General features: G+C 49.6%; 1 protein-coding gene across 1 annotated transcript in view; it reads right to left on the bottom strand.

The window, feature by feature from the left end:
• Window positions 1–16,938, bottom strand: part of LOC118234204 (phosphatase and actin regulator 4B-like) — a 29,117-nt gene that overhangs the window by 10,458 nt on the left and 1,721 nt on the right. Inside the window, exons 2-8 of the mRNA XM_035430614.1 lie at window positions 9,501–9,665; window positions 9,106–9,186; window positions 7,064–7,344; window positions 6,169–6,736; window positions 4,500–4,853; window positions 809–1,048; window positions 388–625 (exon numbers count right to left, since the gene is read on the bottom strand). Of these exons, the coding sequence (XP_035286505.1) occupies window positions 388–625; window positions 809–1,048; window positions 4,500–4,853; window positions 6,169–6,736; window positions 7,064–7,344; window positions 9,106–9,186; window positions 9,501–9,665 (1,927 nt within the window). The remainder of the gene's footprint in view (window positions 1–387; window positions 626–808; window positions 1,049–4,499; window positions 4,854–6,168; window positions 6,737–7,063; window positions 7,345–9,105; window positions 9,187–9,500; window positions 9,666–16,938) is intronic.

Here is a 16,938-nt window from a genome sequence, read left to right as displayed (position 1 = left end):
TGGTATATATATATATATATATGGCCCTAAGCATGCTGGGATTTCATTTGCTTAGTTAATAAATGAACCACAGCACGGCGGCAGAGCGTGCCTTGTAAAACAAAACAAAACAAAACAAAACAAAACAAAACAAAACAAAACAAAACAAAACAAAACAAAACAAAACAAAACAAAACAAAACAAAACAAAACAAAACAAAACATTCTGTTCTTAAATGACTCTGGTGCAGGTGGCTGTACACCCCCTTCATTGTGCGGGTGGTGTGTTGCACATCTTTTGTTCAACTGCTGTCCACTTTGTACAGCTGAGTAGCGGAACGCGTATCAAAATGAGTATGGTGGGGGTGAAGGTGGCATGAGGAAGGGGAGGGAGGCGAGGAAGGCTCACAGTCTGATGCGCTCGACGGTGACGGGCAGGGAGGCCCTCTCCCCGGGCGTGGTCAGGTAGGTCTGCGGCACGTCGAAGAGCAGAGAGTGGGCGCGCTTGGACCGGTCCGAGGCGGGGGGGTTCCGGCCGGGGTTGGCAAGCGCCCGCTGGATGAGCAGGTGCAGCGGGATGGGGGGCTCCGCGGGGGGCTGGGTGGTGGGGCTGGGCGGGTCCGCGGTGGGCACGGCGACCGGGGCCGCTTGCGGGATGGGGAGGGGGTGGTGGTGGGAGCGGGGGGAGGAGGGCGGGAGGGGGTGGTGGTGGGAGCGGGGGGAGGAGGGCGGGAGGGGGTGGTGGTGGGAGCGGGGGGGGGAGGGCGGGAGGGGGTGGTGGTGGGAGCGGGGGGAGGAGGGCGGGATGGGGAGGGGGTGGTGGTGGGAGCGGGGGGGGGAGGGCGGGATGTGGGAGGGTGGTCGGGCGTCGGGGGCGGGCTCAGGCTCCGGCGGCGGAGGCAGTGATTCGCCGGCCTTCTCCTCGGCCTGCGCGGGGGCGGGGTCGGGGGCGGGGTCCGGGGCGGCCGGAACGACGTGAGACTCCTGGGAGTTCCGCTTGGTGACGGGGGTGGTCCTCTTGGGGGGCATGGGCGGGGAGCGCTTGACGGGCGCGGCCTGCGACAGCTCCGCTGCGTACGAAACAGATAAAGAGTCACACACCACCCCTCTCGTCCTCACACACAAAAACAGCACAAACACACACCTTCCTGAAGTGGGCGCGCCAAAGTGCACACACACACACACACACACACACACACACGCGCACACACACACACACACACACACACACACACACGTGAGCGCTGAGATGAACACACACTGCAGGCTTGGTAATGGGGTTTAGGTGTGTTCACTGCAGGCTAAAGAATAAAGACATAAGCTGCACTCAGTGTCACTGCAAGCTGAGGGATAAAAGTCTAAGCTGAACACAGTGTAAATGCAGGCAGCAGCGGTTAATGGGGACAAAAGGCACGGCACCAAGTTATGTTCTCCAATGGAGATCGTCACCATCCACCTTGTTTCAGTGTACAATAAAGGCCTACTTACTCAAACAGGGATGAGAGAATCTATAACGAGCATCCGTAATGAGCCAAAAAACCTCACAGCAACACACACTCCAGAGCGCCACGTCTGAGATCACTGAACACACACTCCAGAGCGCCACGGCTGAGATCACTGAACACACACTCCAGAGTGCCATGGCTGAGATCACTGAACACACACTCCAGAGTGCCACGTCTGAGATCACTGAACACACACTCCAGAGCGCCACGTCTGAGATCACTGAACACACACTCCAGAGTGCCATGGCTGAGATCACTGAACACACACTCCAGAGTGCCACAGCTGAGATTACTGAACACACACTCCAGAGTGCCATGGCTGAGATCACTGAACACACACTCCAGAGTGCCACGGCTGAGATCACTGAACACACACTCCAGAGTGCCATGGCTGAGATCACTGAACACACACTCCAGAGCGCCACGTCTGAGATCACTGAACACACACTCCAGAGCACCACAGCTGAGATCACTGAACACACACTCCAGAGTGCCATGGCTGAGATCACTGAACACACACTCCAGAGCGCCACGTCTGAGATCACTGAACACACACTCCAGAGCACCACAGCTGAGATCACTGAACACACACTCCAGAGTGCCACGTCTGAGATCACTGAACACACACTCCAGAGTGCCACAGCAGTCAGTGATCACTGAACACACACTCCAGAGCACCATAGCTGAGATCACTGAACACACACAATCCAGAGCGCCACAGCAGTCAGTGATCTGAACACACACTCACAGCCCCACAGGACTGAACGTGCTGGGTTCCGGTGGGCAGGCCATGCAGCCGCTCCAGCCCGCGTCTCTGTGAGAGTGCCGTTATGGTAAATGCTCTCCCGGGTCTCAACACGCGTGCAGCAGCGACACCATTCCGCGGAGTCCGAGGCTTCCGCCGTCACCGTGGCAACAGGGACCACTCTGCCCGTACCTGAGCGGGGGCCCCGGGGGCGCAGGGAGGCGGGCGGGGATGAGCGGCCGTCGAGCCCGCCCCGGTGCCGCGGGAGGCGGGCGCTCGCGGCCCCGCGCGGGGCGGAAGCTGCCGGAAGCGAGCGGGAGACGGAGGCTTTCAGAGCCCTGGCACCGGCGGTGTGACCGTGAGAGCCGGCTAGCGACGGGACAGACCCGGCTGGACCGCGCCAAGAGTGGGTGTGCAGGAAGGGGGGGGGGTGGGCTAATTTGGAATCGTCCCCTTGGGAAAGGACTGGCAGCTGCCCCCTGTATTCAGCACGGCTGGTCTGTGCCAGGTCTCTTAGGGGAAGAGCACTCCTGCGGAGGCCAAGAGCGCATTCCTGCATCCCGACTGGCCCAGGGAACACTCCGCCACTGTGCGAACGGCTCATTAAATATGCGAGGCCTCCGGGAGGATGTCTGCGCTTAACAAGAGCGCTACGTAACCAGGCTGGCTGTTACCCAGCGCTGGGCTGTATTTGTACAGAAGGAAGGGGGGCTGGGGGGGGGGGCTGGGCTGGAGATAAATACCCAGGCTTAAGCCCAACGGGACCCTAGAAACACTGCTGGAGGACACACAGAAGGCACAGAGAGGCTAACGGACATACCACTGCAGGCCCAGTGAGACCCCGGACTGAGAGGTCTGGGTTGAGGACCATGACAGAAGCAGCAGTAGCAGCAGTAGGGTCGGATCCCCGCCTGCATCACTCTGGGGGGGGGCTGTGGAGGAACACTATGAGGGGAGGAGCGCAATGCTGCTTTCAGCTAATGAAGACCGGAGAACATGCCTGATCCTGTCCTGGCTGAGTGTGTGTGTGTGTGTGTGTGTGTGTGTGTGTGAACGTGTAAGAGTGTGTGTGTGTGAGTGTGTGTGTGTGTGTGTGTGAATGTGTGTGAACGTGTAAGACTGTGTGTGTGTGTGTGTGTGAACGTGTATGAGCATAATAATGAATGTGTGTGAACACGTATAAGTGTGTGTGTGTGTGAGAATGTGTGAATGTCCGTGAACGTGTAGGAGTGTGTGTGTGTGTGTAAATGTGTGTGAACGTGCATGAGTGCGCGTGTGTGTTTGTCTGTGTATGAATGTGTGTGAACGTGTGTGTGTCTGAGTGTGTTTGTGTGTGTGTGTGTGTGTGTGTGTGTGTGTGTGTGTGTGCGTGCGTGTGTTCTTACGTGTGTGTCTGCGAGTCGGTCTGTGTGTATGTCTGTGTATAAGGGTAAGGATCGCTGTTTGCCCTGCAGTCGGGGCTAATGAGAGCAGCCGAGCATGCTGGGACACACCAACCTCCCACACTGGATCAACAGCAGCGACATTCCCCCACGGACAAAAATAACCCCCGACAAGCCCATTCTTCACTGTGAGGAGCCCACAGCAAACCTGCACACAGCCAAACAGCCCCTCCCACAGATACACACCTCAAAACCTAAAACAGCCCCTCCCACAGATACACAACTCAAAACCTAAAACAGCCCCGTCCACAGATACACAACTCAAAACCTAAAACAGCCCCTCCCACAGATACACAACTCAAAACCTAACACAGCCCCTTCCACAGATACACAACTCAAAACCTAAAACATCCCCCCCACAGATACACACCTCAAAACCTAAAACAGCCCCTTCCACAGATACACAACCTAAAACAGAATAAGATCACCTTGGATACCCAACTCAAAACAGGAATTGCTGGGCTTTAATATAAATGATCATCTGCAATATATATGCGCTGTTTAAACTGATTAACTCTGAACGGGCCTAACAAGGTTATCATCAGTATAGGGTGAAACACTGCGAAGACTGAACATTTAGCCAGACACAATGAAAATAAATGCCAATCCAGTCAACATCCCCACCCTTGGGGATCCAGTGCGCTTCTCTAAGAACTCAAGAAAAAAAAAGACCACCTGGAGCCATCACGCATGAGTCTGTCTTTGGCAGAATCCTCATTGCACCTGTACTGACCAATCAGGCTAAGCCTCAGCCAAGTCAGCCGCAAGCCGATTGGCCCAGTGGCTCAATGACAAGAGCACTAGGTAACTATGACATCAAAGCACTTACCCAGCAGGGCAGGACTGCTGAAGCGGTTGGTAGGCTTGGGTGGAGGCACTGGCGGCTGCTTGGCTGGCGGGGGGGCGGGGACGCTAGCGGAGGTGGAGGGGGCGGAGGTGCCAGGGAGGGGCTGAGGGGCGGGCGCGCTGGCGGGAGGTTCGGGGTTCGCGATCGCGGAGGAGGTCGCCGATGAAGACGAGCAGGAGGACGAGGAGGAGCTGCTGCCAGCGGGAACCTTGGGAGGCTCGGGGAGGGAGCCCTGCCGTATCGGGGGCAGGAGGGGCAGTTTGGGGAGGGAGCCCTCCCTCGGCGGGGGGTCGGGGGGGTTCTGCGACCGCGGGGGGAGACGACAACCTGTGGAGCCTGCAGGAGAGAGAGGAGGGCCAGGTCAGCACAGACAGACGGGCAGACAGACACTGATAGGCAGACAGGCAGACAGACAGACAGGCAGACAGACACAGATAGGCAGACAGGCACAGATAGGCTGACAGGCAGACAGACAGACAGGCAGACAGGCAGAGAGACACAGATAGGCAGACAGACAGGCAGACAGACACAGACAGGCAGACAGGCAGGCAGACAAACAGACACAGATAGACAGACAGGCAGACAGACACATACACACACACACACAGACAGGCAGACACACACAGACAGACAGGCAGGCAAACAAAGACAGACAGACAGGCAGACACAGACAGATGGACACACACACAGACAGACAGACAGGCAGGCAGGCAGGAAGGCATACAGGCAGACAGACAGACAGACACACAGGCAGACACAGACAGGCAGGCAGACAAAGACAGACAGACAAACAGACACACACACACACACACACACACACACACACAGACAGACAGACAGGCAGACACAGACAGATGGACACACAAACAGACAGACAGGCAGGCAGGCAGGCATACAGGCAGACAGACAGACAGACACACAGGCAGACACAGACAGGCAGGCAGACAAAGACAGACAGACAAACAGACACACACACACACACACACACACACACACAGGCAGACACAGACAGATGGACACACAAACAGACAGACAGGCAGGCAGGCAGGCATACAGGCAGACAGACAGACAGACACACAGGCAGACACAGACAGGCAGGCAGACAAAGACAGACAGACAAACAGACACACACACACACACACACACACACACACAGACAGACAGACAGGCAGACACAGACAGATGGACACACAAACAGACAGACAGGCAGGCAGGCAGGCATACAGGCAGACAGACAGACAGACACACAGGCAGACACAGACAGGCAGGCAGACAAAGACAGACAGACAAACAGACACACACACACACACACACACACACACACAGACAGACAGACAGACACAGACAGATGGACACACAAACAGACAGACAGGCAGGCAGGCAGGCATACAGGCAGACAGACAGACAGACACACAGGCAGACACAGACAGGCAGGCAGACAAAGACAGACAGACAAACAGACACACACACACACACACACACACACACAGACAGACAGACAGACACAGACAGATGGACACACAAACAGACAGACAGGCAGGCAGGCAGGCATACAGGCAGACAGACAGACAGACACACAGGCAGACACAGACAGGCAGGCAGACAAAGACAGACAGACAAACAGACACACAGACAGACCCATCCCACACACCTGAGCGTGTCCGCGCTTCGTCCGATGGAAAGCAGCGCGGGAGGGTCGACCTCTGCTCAATCTCCGAGAGGGGGCGTGTCCTCCAGGCCTCCTCCAGGACAGTCTTCTGCCTCAGGTCCATTTCTGAGAGAGGCCTCCATCCGTGGCCAGGCTTCCTGTCCAGCTCTGCCGGAGCCTGGCTCTGCACCCCCTCTCTCCTGTCCTTCCCCTCCCTGCTCTCCCTCTCCCTGTCTTTCTCTCTCTCCCTCTCGCCATCTCTCTCCCGCTCTCGCTCCCTCCCTTCCCGGCTCTCCCTTTCTCGATTTCTCTCCTGCTCTCTGTCGTCTCTGTTTTCTTTCTCACGGTCTCTCTCCTCTCTCTTATCCTTCTCTCTGTCCCTCCCCCTCTCTCTGTCTCTCACCTCTCTCTCTCTGTCCCTGTCCCTCCATTCCCTGTCCCGTTCCGGGTCTCTTTCTCTCTCCCTTACTTCTCTGCTATCCCTTTCTCTGTCCCTCTCTCTGTCTCTCTCCTTCTCTCCATCTCTCCCCTCCCTATTATCCCTCTCTCTGTCCTTCCCCCTCTCTCGGTCTCTCACCTCTCTCTCTCTGTCCCTATCCCTCTCTCTGTCTCTCTCCTTCTCCCTGTCTCTGACTCTCTCCCTCTCCTTCTCTCTATCCCTCTCTCTTTCCCTCTCCTTCTCCCTGTCTCTCTCCCTCTCCTTCTCTAGGTCTCTCTCCCTCGCACGATCTTTCTCCTTCTCCCTCTCTCTTTCTCGGTCTCTCTCCTTCTCTCTTTCTCGATCTCGCTCCCTCTCTCTTTCTGTCGCTCTCTCCCTCTCTTTTTCCCTCTCTTTCTCCCTGTCTCTCTCCCTCTCTTTCTCCCTCTCTTTTTCCCTGTCTCTCTCCCTCTCTTTCTCCCTGTCTCTCTCCCTGTCTCGGTCCCTCTCCTCTCTGTTCTCCCTGTCCTCCGTGTCCTCCCTGGCGCTTTTCCGGTCTCTCTCCTCTCCCCTCTCCCTCGCCTCCTTCACCTCCTCCAAGCTGGAGCCCCGGCGCCCGGCCCCCTCTCGGCGGTCTGCGTCCGACGGGATGCGGGTCCTGCGGTCCTCGCCCTGGGGCAGCCAGATGGGCCCCACCCTGCTGTCGGAGTCGGCCCGGAGCCGACCGTTCCTCAGGTGGGGGGCGCGAGGCTGGTCGCCCTCTGTAAGGCACACACGGACGGGACAGACACAGGCACGGGTCGGGCTCTTAGTCTACCTGCGGATTGATTTTGCAGGTCAAGGCAATCTCTCGCACACCCAAAAGGCTGACTGCACCCTTGTGGCTTTCACAACTGACACGTGATCACGTGACATTCTAGCAACATCTCGATGACCATTGAGATCGCAGTTTTCAAAGAACGGCAAAGCCAAATTCAAGTTACATGCTGGGGACGGATGCCAACTTTTCTTTATATTTTGGGAGAACTTTTGGGCGCTTAACTTCTGCCAGTTAACATCTGTGGCAGTGGACATTTGGGGGTTGACATCTGCTCTTGCCATCTGGGGAACTCGAACCTTGCATCTGGGCCTGGCGCTTTCTTGGTGTTTGGGGCTGATGTTTCGGTCCTACAGCTCATTCGCCATTATCATCCCCGCCTTTTTGGAATATTTTGCTGTTTTTTGGTTTTAGAATCTTGATCTTGGTTTTATTGGGACTTACTATGGGACAAATAAGTTGTAGTTTCGTCTTTAGACTAGATGCTGAATAATTTGTTGTGATTTAATAAATTTCTTAATTTTAATCTGGTTGCGAATTGTACATTTCGATAAAGGTTGATCCAACAGGTTGCTCTGCCTATCATCAAACTTGGTGATTTAATTGATAATTGATATCTTTAATAATAATGACCAAATTACACCAAATGAATATATTGTATATGTTGGATAAGTGAGAAGTTTTAACTGTTGATGCACTTGTGTTCGGTATTCAGAGAGTCGAATGTTAAAGGAGGGTGTTAGCCATTAAAAGCCGCTGGATTCAGAACATAAACTCACTTCACTCGATCCACACTGTCCCGACAACATCCAAGCACAGGAGAAGTGCTGTTAGGTAAATATTCGGAAAAATAAAAGGGGTGCTTGTGGACCCCGGACCCTTCGGACACGAATGGCTTTTCATACCAAGGCTGCATTCAGAGCCTTGCCCTCTGCAGACCTCTGAGAAGTGAGTACTGTACCACCAGAGACACTATGGCAGGCCATCCCCAGACCTGATTTACATCATTTTTCATTCTTAAAATTCTCAATTTTTTTTAACTTAAATGTTTAAATTTACATGATTAAGACATTTGAAATAAGGCCAAATTATGCATGTCTGAAGAAAATGTTTGTTGAGTTTGGTTATAACTCAGTTCAGGAAGGCAGCTCAGACCTGTATGGGTGAATTTCGGGATTACAGTGTAACTTTAGAAATGGGACACCTCCGGCCTGGAGATTACTGCAGGTAACAGCAGGGTATTGTGTACACAGCATGCAGTACTGAGATCGCGATGAATGCCTGCTTTCCCCGCATTCTTTCCTAGAAATGTTCACTGCTTACAGGCGACATTTTTTAAAGGGACTACGAAGACAAGACTACACAATGTTCAGAAACTCCTCTATATTTTTTACTATGAAGCGGAAACTTGGAAAATTATTATTCTATAAATGGCAACATATATGAACTTGTTTGATTAAAAGTATACTAAAATAATGTTAAATTAACTTTATAATAAAAATAATAAAAAATTAACTTTTTAAAAAGTTCTTCAGGGAATATTATAACCTAACTGAAGACATTTTTTCCTTCCAAATGCGAATACATCAACATTGCATTGACTTTTTGGTGCTTATTAACGTGACCTAATGCTAACAGGATAATATGACTTCCTGTTTGTCCTCAAAATGACTTCCTGTTTGCTATTTTCTCCCCAGTGACCTACCATTTTCTGGGACCTCCTTCAGCAGTCCTTTGTCAATCAGCTCCTGCCTGGGCTTTCTCACTGATATCCTTCTCTCCAGAGCTGAAAGAAACCAAATGTAAAAAGGAAGTTCAGTGCATTACTTGCTTTCTTTCCGGACACCTTGCTTTCCGATTTTTGATTGGGTACAACGGTAGTGCCTCAACAAGGAGCTGTACCTGTAACTTCTGGTCTATAGTCCTAGTTTTTACAGACAGGAAAAACCTTTTAATTTCAAGTGAGAGGCTATAATATTCAACTCTGGAAGCTACAAAATCCAACAAGTAAAATCAGTGGCATTAACTCATACATCTCAAACTCATTTTTGAAAGGAGCTTAACATTGTGCGTATTGAGGCAGCACAGCAGTTCAGGCACCTTCTGACGTTTCCTGGAACTTCTCGCTGGTCTTCTTCTTCTTCCACTTCCAGGGCTTGAAGAGATTGCCGAAGAGCTTGCCCTTGCGCTTGTTAGGGGGGGTGCTTCGCTCCGAACTGCCCCCCACACTCCCCGTCCTGCTGCGTGGTTCGTCCACTTCATCATCTGGAGGTAGGAAGCAGGGGGGCATAGAGAAGGGGGGGAGGGCAGAGGGAATTGCTTGATCAACCAATCAAAATTCTACAGTGTCATTAACAATCAGCCACACACACAGTGCTTCAGAGAGGACTTTTTCCTGAGCAAACAAAACCAAGAATGAGAGGGTGAAAAACAATGAGCAACTTTATCATTTCAAATAAAAGGGTAGACGTGTCTTGAGTGTAAGTAATGTGGAGCCCAGAAATGCCATCACGCTCAAAAGCAATAAACTAAAGACAAGTCTGGCAGTACATAAACTGTCAGTCTCGCACAATACATTTCAAAGAAAAAGTGGTTTATCTGAGGCAGTATGTTCCGTCTTTGCAGTGAAGGGTCTACTAATCACCTTATTTGTATGAAGTTGTTGCCTGAGGGACTTTTATCATATTTATCATTTTCCCATACACGACACTGGACCACCATGACAAACAAACGGACACAGACGTCTACAGCAGGCAGTGCACGAAGAACCAGAGATGTTAACCTTCATTTGGAATTGCCTTCCACTATTTTTGACGTGCATCTACACGAATGAACGAAGGAATGATACAAGAAATTAATCAATGAAAGGGGACTATAGTACAAACACAGGAAATTATTCCTTCTTTAAAATGACTCAAAGTGTTGAGATTGACTGTTATTCTCCAAGACTACCTGGACATTTCTGGCACGTGTAAGATAGGGTTTTTGACTGAAACTACAATATTACTGGAGTTGTTCACCATCCAGTCTGAAAGCCACCAGCTGCTGTTTAACCCAATGCTCACAAAAGCAATCTACACTGAGACAGAATAATATACTTCCCCTAGTGACTCTGAGCCTAGCTCACACAAAGCCACTTCAGGCTCCTCTGAGGGAGGGCCTTGTCCTCACCACACCACACGCCCTCTCATGAATCACTGAAAAAAACATAAGCGCCTACTCACCCTTACACAATTTCAATATCCTTGAAAATACACTGAAATAGCTATGAGCAATATATATACTGCTAAAGATATTGCAATATATTACACTGCTATTAAATATATTTTACAGAAAGTCCACATATTTACAATGTATTTCAGTATATTTCCATGTAATCACAATTCAATTCAGATCACTAAGGAAATATATTGAAATTCACATTTTTAATTGAGGTGTTTTAGAGAGCAGGGCTGTTCTTAGTCATTCAGGCATTAATCCTGCTGAAGACCATCAGGCACTCCATTGGCCAACATGCGCAAACAATGAAGCCACTGAAACTGTCATTGTACAAAACACAAATCCCGAAACAAAACGCGAGACGGCAGATACTGACACTGTGACTCATCACTGAATGGAATGGCATCACCAGCAGCTGTTTGGAGGTGGGTGATGAGTCATGTTGAGTGAAGCAGGAGTACCCGGACAATGCCAATAGCCCACAGGCCACCATACGATTTCTATTCACTGGGGGGCATTACATTACAGGATATATTTGCTTAATCTTTACTCAGTACTTAAATATCCTATTTTTATATCCACTTTCAGTAAGGAACAATGTCTGGGAGGATCAAAGGGTAAGAACATATCCCAATTTCTGTGGTATTTTAAGTCTTGGGTATAGCTCAGCTGGGAAGTAAACTCACAACCTGTCAGCAAACACCATCAACTGTGTTGAAACTGCATACACTTTGCAGAGCCAAAATCAGGTGTGCCTTATTAGAGTTGAAATGAAAACACAGGATGGTAGATCTCCAGGAACTGGTTTGGGCAACCCTGTCAGAAGACATTCCATTTAGCCACTGTCAAAACACCAAAGCCTCATATTACATGCTCCCAGGGTCAGGGATACAGCGGGGGAGGGGTGTAAGAGGTGAGCTCCAGCACTGTAAGGGAGGCAGCGCCATCCCTTGGCTGGGAGGAGAAAGGGCAGAGAGACCACTGGACTAGATCTGGAATTCTTATTCCCCCAGACACACTACACAATAATAACCTTTAACACAGCAGAAATACACCTCTGCACTGCACTGAAGACTAATAGTACTACTACTAATCCCTGAAACTCTGCTAAATAATAATCTGTAGACTTTTTTGTTGATTCTCTGCTTCATGCACTCCAAATGTGATCTAATGTGTGTGTATGTATCATGCCTGTATAATGGTAAGAGGGAGTGCTTTCAGAAGCAGTAGCTGGATCAATCAGTCATAACTTCATTCATTGGATGGTGCGTGGAACTTTCTGAATGGTACTCTGGTGGGTGATGGGCAGACATTTCTAAAAAAAACCCTGCCACATGTCCTTTTCATCAACAATGAGGTCACGGGTATTACAGAGAACACGAGAGAGAGAGGGAGGGAGAGAGAGAGAGAGAGAGCTCAGGAGATTCAGTTTTTATTTCTGCTCATGATGACAAGAAGGGAGGGAGGGAGTGAACGAGTGAGAAAAAGAAAGGAAAGAACTGGTTTGGAGGCAAGATGGGGCAAGTAGCATACGGTGAATAAATCCCAGGAAAATGGGCGCGCCAATATCCCTCCAGCAGGAAATGGCGGATACATCTGCTCCAGGAACAGGCTTTCTGGAGGGACCAGTTTCACTTTACTAGTTCTGAAAAGCAGTGGGACTGGCGTGACAGAGTCCATTTCATAATGCCCAGAACTACGAATGTGAAACATTACTGCCATTGCCACAAGACAGATAGCTAACATTATACAACGGTTCATTCCGGTTAAGTAATTTTTAGTTGATCAAGAGACAATCCGCGAGTGCTCATCGGGATGGAAAGTACGCCGTCCGCCAAGTTACGGCTTGGTGGGGCGGCATGCCCCATACCTACAGCATACAGCACCGAGAGTTCGACTTTTCAGGGTTTCATAAATAAATAACCACAATGACCACTCTCAGCTCTTAAGATCATTAACATCTGTACCTTCTGAACTCGTGTAAGCAATCAAAGAATCTTTCTCCTGCCAATTTTGTCATCACAAATGCTTCAGTCATTGGACATTTACATGTAGCTACATCTTCTGCCATTCTGTCGATAACAATCTGACCAAAATGACCGGATAACTGCAGGATACAGGCAAAATGGACATAAAGAAGTAGACATGTGATGCCATTTCAGCCAATAGAACATGTTTTTAAAAACAGAGCGGTCGCCATCTTTGTCTTGTGTGTAAGCTAGCTTGCTTGCTTGCTAACTAATACTGTAATTACCAAGAAATTTAAACTATTGGTTTTACCGCTGTATAATCTTTGTGAGGAAACTCCTATTTCTGAAATGCATTCTCTTCATTATTTCACATGCACATAATAGTTTTTCATTACTAAGGATGGGTATCCTTACTACACTTTAGACAATTTTGCTTTTGATATTTTGACTGAGTTTAACATCAGCTAGCTTGCCAATGGTATCTGCTGTCGACAAAGCAAGTATAACGTTAGTGAACTGAAGCACTGTAATCTGTGTTGCAATTTGGTCCAGGAGGTACCAGTAGTATGATTTTTTTATTAATGGAATCCTGAAGGAGCCATATCTGTTAGAGGAACAGAATAAATGACAAACTAATAATGCTGTCTCAATCATTACCTGACAAATAGTTAATAGGCTATTAGAATGGTTGTAAAAAGCATTATCGCACTCGAGGTTGTGCTGTTATACTGTATATCAGCACGGCTGTGATTGCCTTTGGCAGTAGGCCAGCGGCCTCGTGCCTACGACCGTACAACATACAGTACAACAGACAGCACTCCCTTATAAGTGAACTCAAGCCCTGGACTGCCCAGAGCTACTGACCAGCATGCGTACCACATACTCCCCAATGAGCCTTCACCACCATTTCTGAATATTTTCGGAATATATCATCAAAACGTTCTTTTCTTCCGATTTATACCTGAATCTATGCACACCACAAGCAGTGCAGCATCAAGACATGCCCCGCCTTTCACGTTTGTCACCAGTTTCGCAACATCCTGACAGCCAGTTTAGATCAGGCCTCAGTGTCTTTCACAATCTTTGGCCATTACACGTTTACGATTTAACAGTGCGATTTCACATCCGACCGCAGTCTCAGAGCAACGGCTTTCTATTCTATTTAGTGCTTTCTGAAAGATGCAGGTCAGTTTCTGTAGTTTTCCACAGCCTAAAAAAAAAACTGGCTGTGGGTACTTTAGTTTGGGACAAGAAAAACAAGGAACTCAGAAGCTCTCATATTCAGCCAGAGACTGACTCAGGTGGAAACCGCACATTAGCCAAGACGACTCGACTCTCCATCCAGAAACGCAGCTCAAGAAAGCAAAGCATCAGACAGCGGACGTAAATGTGAAAAACCACGTTTCCCATGTGGAAAAGCACAAAGGAACGCGCGACATTTTAGAGCGTTCATATCATAGGTCCAAGTTCCAAGTTTCAAGTATTTGTTGTCACAGTTCACAGAAGCATAAAAGCGAGTGAAATTCTTGAGTGAAGCACTGCTCAGGAATACATTAGCAGCAAAATAAAATGAACTGCAAGAAAAAACATCAGGATTAAACATTAACATGATGCAGTACTTGAAATCAACAGTGTCCCTGTCAATTGATGCTGGTAATTGGTACATAAAAGTTCAAGAATCAGAATTAATCTGCAGTATATTAATTTATGTAGCTCCCTTCAAGAGGTGCTTTAACAAACAAAACATCAAAGATAAAACATGAAAATTTCTATGCATGGAATGTTCAGTGCCTGCAGGTTTTTAAAGTGCAAGGATGTAGACTGCAAATATGAAAAATAAAAACAAAAAGTATAAAAAATTAAGGCGTGTCATTGCAGAGGGACAATGTGCAGTTTAGGTGTAGAAGGCCCAGGGTGTTTGTAGTATTCAGGCCACAGGCTTGTGTGTTGGACGTCATCTTCAGCAGTACAGCTAATTACACACATCACTGTGGGGCTGCTGTTTGCTGGCCACAGTCTGCACTGGTCACGTTTATACAATCTTGTTCTGATACTAAAATGCGCCAACATTGAAATTACCCAAATACTTAAACAAGACTAGCCACCCCAGCAGCCGCCCCCCCCCCCATGAACGCAATGTTCTAATTAAGAGACAGAGAGCACTGCTTCGGATAGCTGGGGCAAAAACAACGTTACCCAGGGGGCATGGAAAACTGGAGCGCACGTCACGCCCGGGTAGCGCAGACTGCAGGTACATGACCCAACAGGAGTCAATGCTGAGGGCAGAGTAGGCATCATTAGTTCTACTGATGGACAGTGTTCTCTCCGTAAAAGACACACATCGTCCCAACGAGCAATTGGGCGTGTCCCAGGAATCCTGCATTATAGTGAAGAGCACAATTCCACTCAATAAAACACGTTCACAAAACCATGAACACCATAAACGGCACAGACCATTAAAAAAAATACGAGAACTTAAAGAACAGGTAAACTGATTTATTAACATTAGCGGATGTGGAGAGCCAACACTATCTGTATATGTTCAACCAATTACACTATCTGTATTCAGATTGCACTGCAAACTATTAAATTCATCAGTCAAAGTGCAAAGAAATGCTTTAATTCAGTGAAATACATTCAAGAAATACATTCTTTGTTTCGTAATCCCTTTCTCTGCTAATCCAATCTTCAGAATATCCTCCAAATATCACTGTAAACGTCTACAATGCATCCGCCATTTCTTAATAGGGTATTGGGGTTCGGATATAACTGTGCTGTCAAAAGATTACAAAGCAATACATTCACAGTGTGCTTTAGGGTTCATTAGACTATACTCAAGTTTCAGTTGAATCAGAACTTTTAATACGTCAAAGTCACTGTTGCTCAGCTTGATGGATAGAAAAAGAGAGGTGGATAAAGGATTATGGTCAAAAAACAGCTTTCATAACTGATCAATGATTAGTGAATCAGACCAACATGGCTCCCAACATTACGAAATATTAACTGATTTCTGAAAGAGCAGCAAGAGGGTGACTTAATCACACATCCACAAAATCCAGTAGTCAACAACATACTGCTTCCTTAAAGCATAATATATAGTTGATTATTTCTCTATCAGCAAGAGTGATTAGTCAGGCCTGTCATCAATGTCATCGGTAATCACCAGACCAAGCTCTCCTGGCCATCTATATTCAGGCACAGACATTTAACAGACTGGTTACAGACTAAACCTCCATTACAGTATCCCGACTTCACCAACACAGAGCATTTGCAAAGTGCACTGAGGTTCTTCCACGTGGACTTCTACATCTTTGTCTGTCACAGACTGGGGAATTTCACCTGAACCAAACGAGAATATTGCTGCTGCTTTCACTAGTCAGGCACAGAAACACAGTAGAACCGCAACCAAGATGGCAGACAAACTCCAAATCTATTTGCAGTTCAGCCCACCACTGTTCCAGCTCATTAAATATCCTGCGGGTTTCCTGTGTGTGATTAGGAAGGAACAGCAAAGCAGGCAGTCTCTCTGGTGACAAGCAGTGGCTGGTATGAACCCTCTAGAAAATTCTATATCTACGTCAGTCCTGCCCTGGCGATGGCTGGAGTAGGGTCAGTATGGAAGCCACGCGAGAGTGACGAGGCGGCTGTGGAAAATGCCGGTCTAACAGCTGCTCCTGACACTTACTGATAACGCTGGCTGAGGGGGCGGGAGCTTGGGGGCGGAGACAGCCGCTCATTACTATGCGGCAACAACCCTGCGTTGCCACGGGTGGGTGTTAACGCGGGGAGTCGGGTGTCAGAGCGCGGCTGTAGCGCGGAACGGGGCCGAGCCGGGATACCGCCGGTGAGATGGCCGACGCTACGCACAGACGTGCTAACGGCCCGACGCTACGCGCACACGTGCTAACGGCCCGACGCTGCGCGCACACGTGCTAACGGCCCGACGCTGCGCGCAGACGTGCTAACGGCCCGACGCTGCGCGCAGACGTGCTAACGGCCCGACGCTGCGCGCACACGTGCTAACGGCCCGACGCTGCGCGCACACGTGCTAACGGCCCGACGCTGCGCGCACACGTGCTAACGGCCCGACGCTGCGCGCAGACGTGCTAACGGCCCGACGCTGCGCGCAGACGTGCTAACGGCCCGACGCTGCGCGCAGACGTGCTAACGGCCCGACGCTGCGCGCAGACGTGCTAACGGCCCGACGCTGCGCGCAGACGTGCTAACGGCCCGACGCTGCGCGCACACGTGCTAACGGCCCGACGCTGCGCTCACACGTGCTAACGACCCGACGCTGCGCTCACACGTGCTAACGGCCCGACGCTGCGCGCAGACGTGCTAACGGCCCG

This window comes from Anguilla anguilla, chromosome 8 (genome assembly GCF_013347855.1).
Source record: "Anguilla anguilla isolate fAngAng1 chromosome 8, fAngAng1.pri, whole genome shotgun sequence".
Lineage (NCBI taxonomy): Eukaryota > Metazoa > Chordata > Actinopteri > Anguilliformes > Anguillidae > Anguilla > Anguilla anguilla.
Note: the sequence above shows the minus strand (reverse complement) of the source record. Positions and strands in the feature narration are given on the sequence as shown.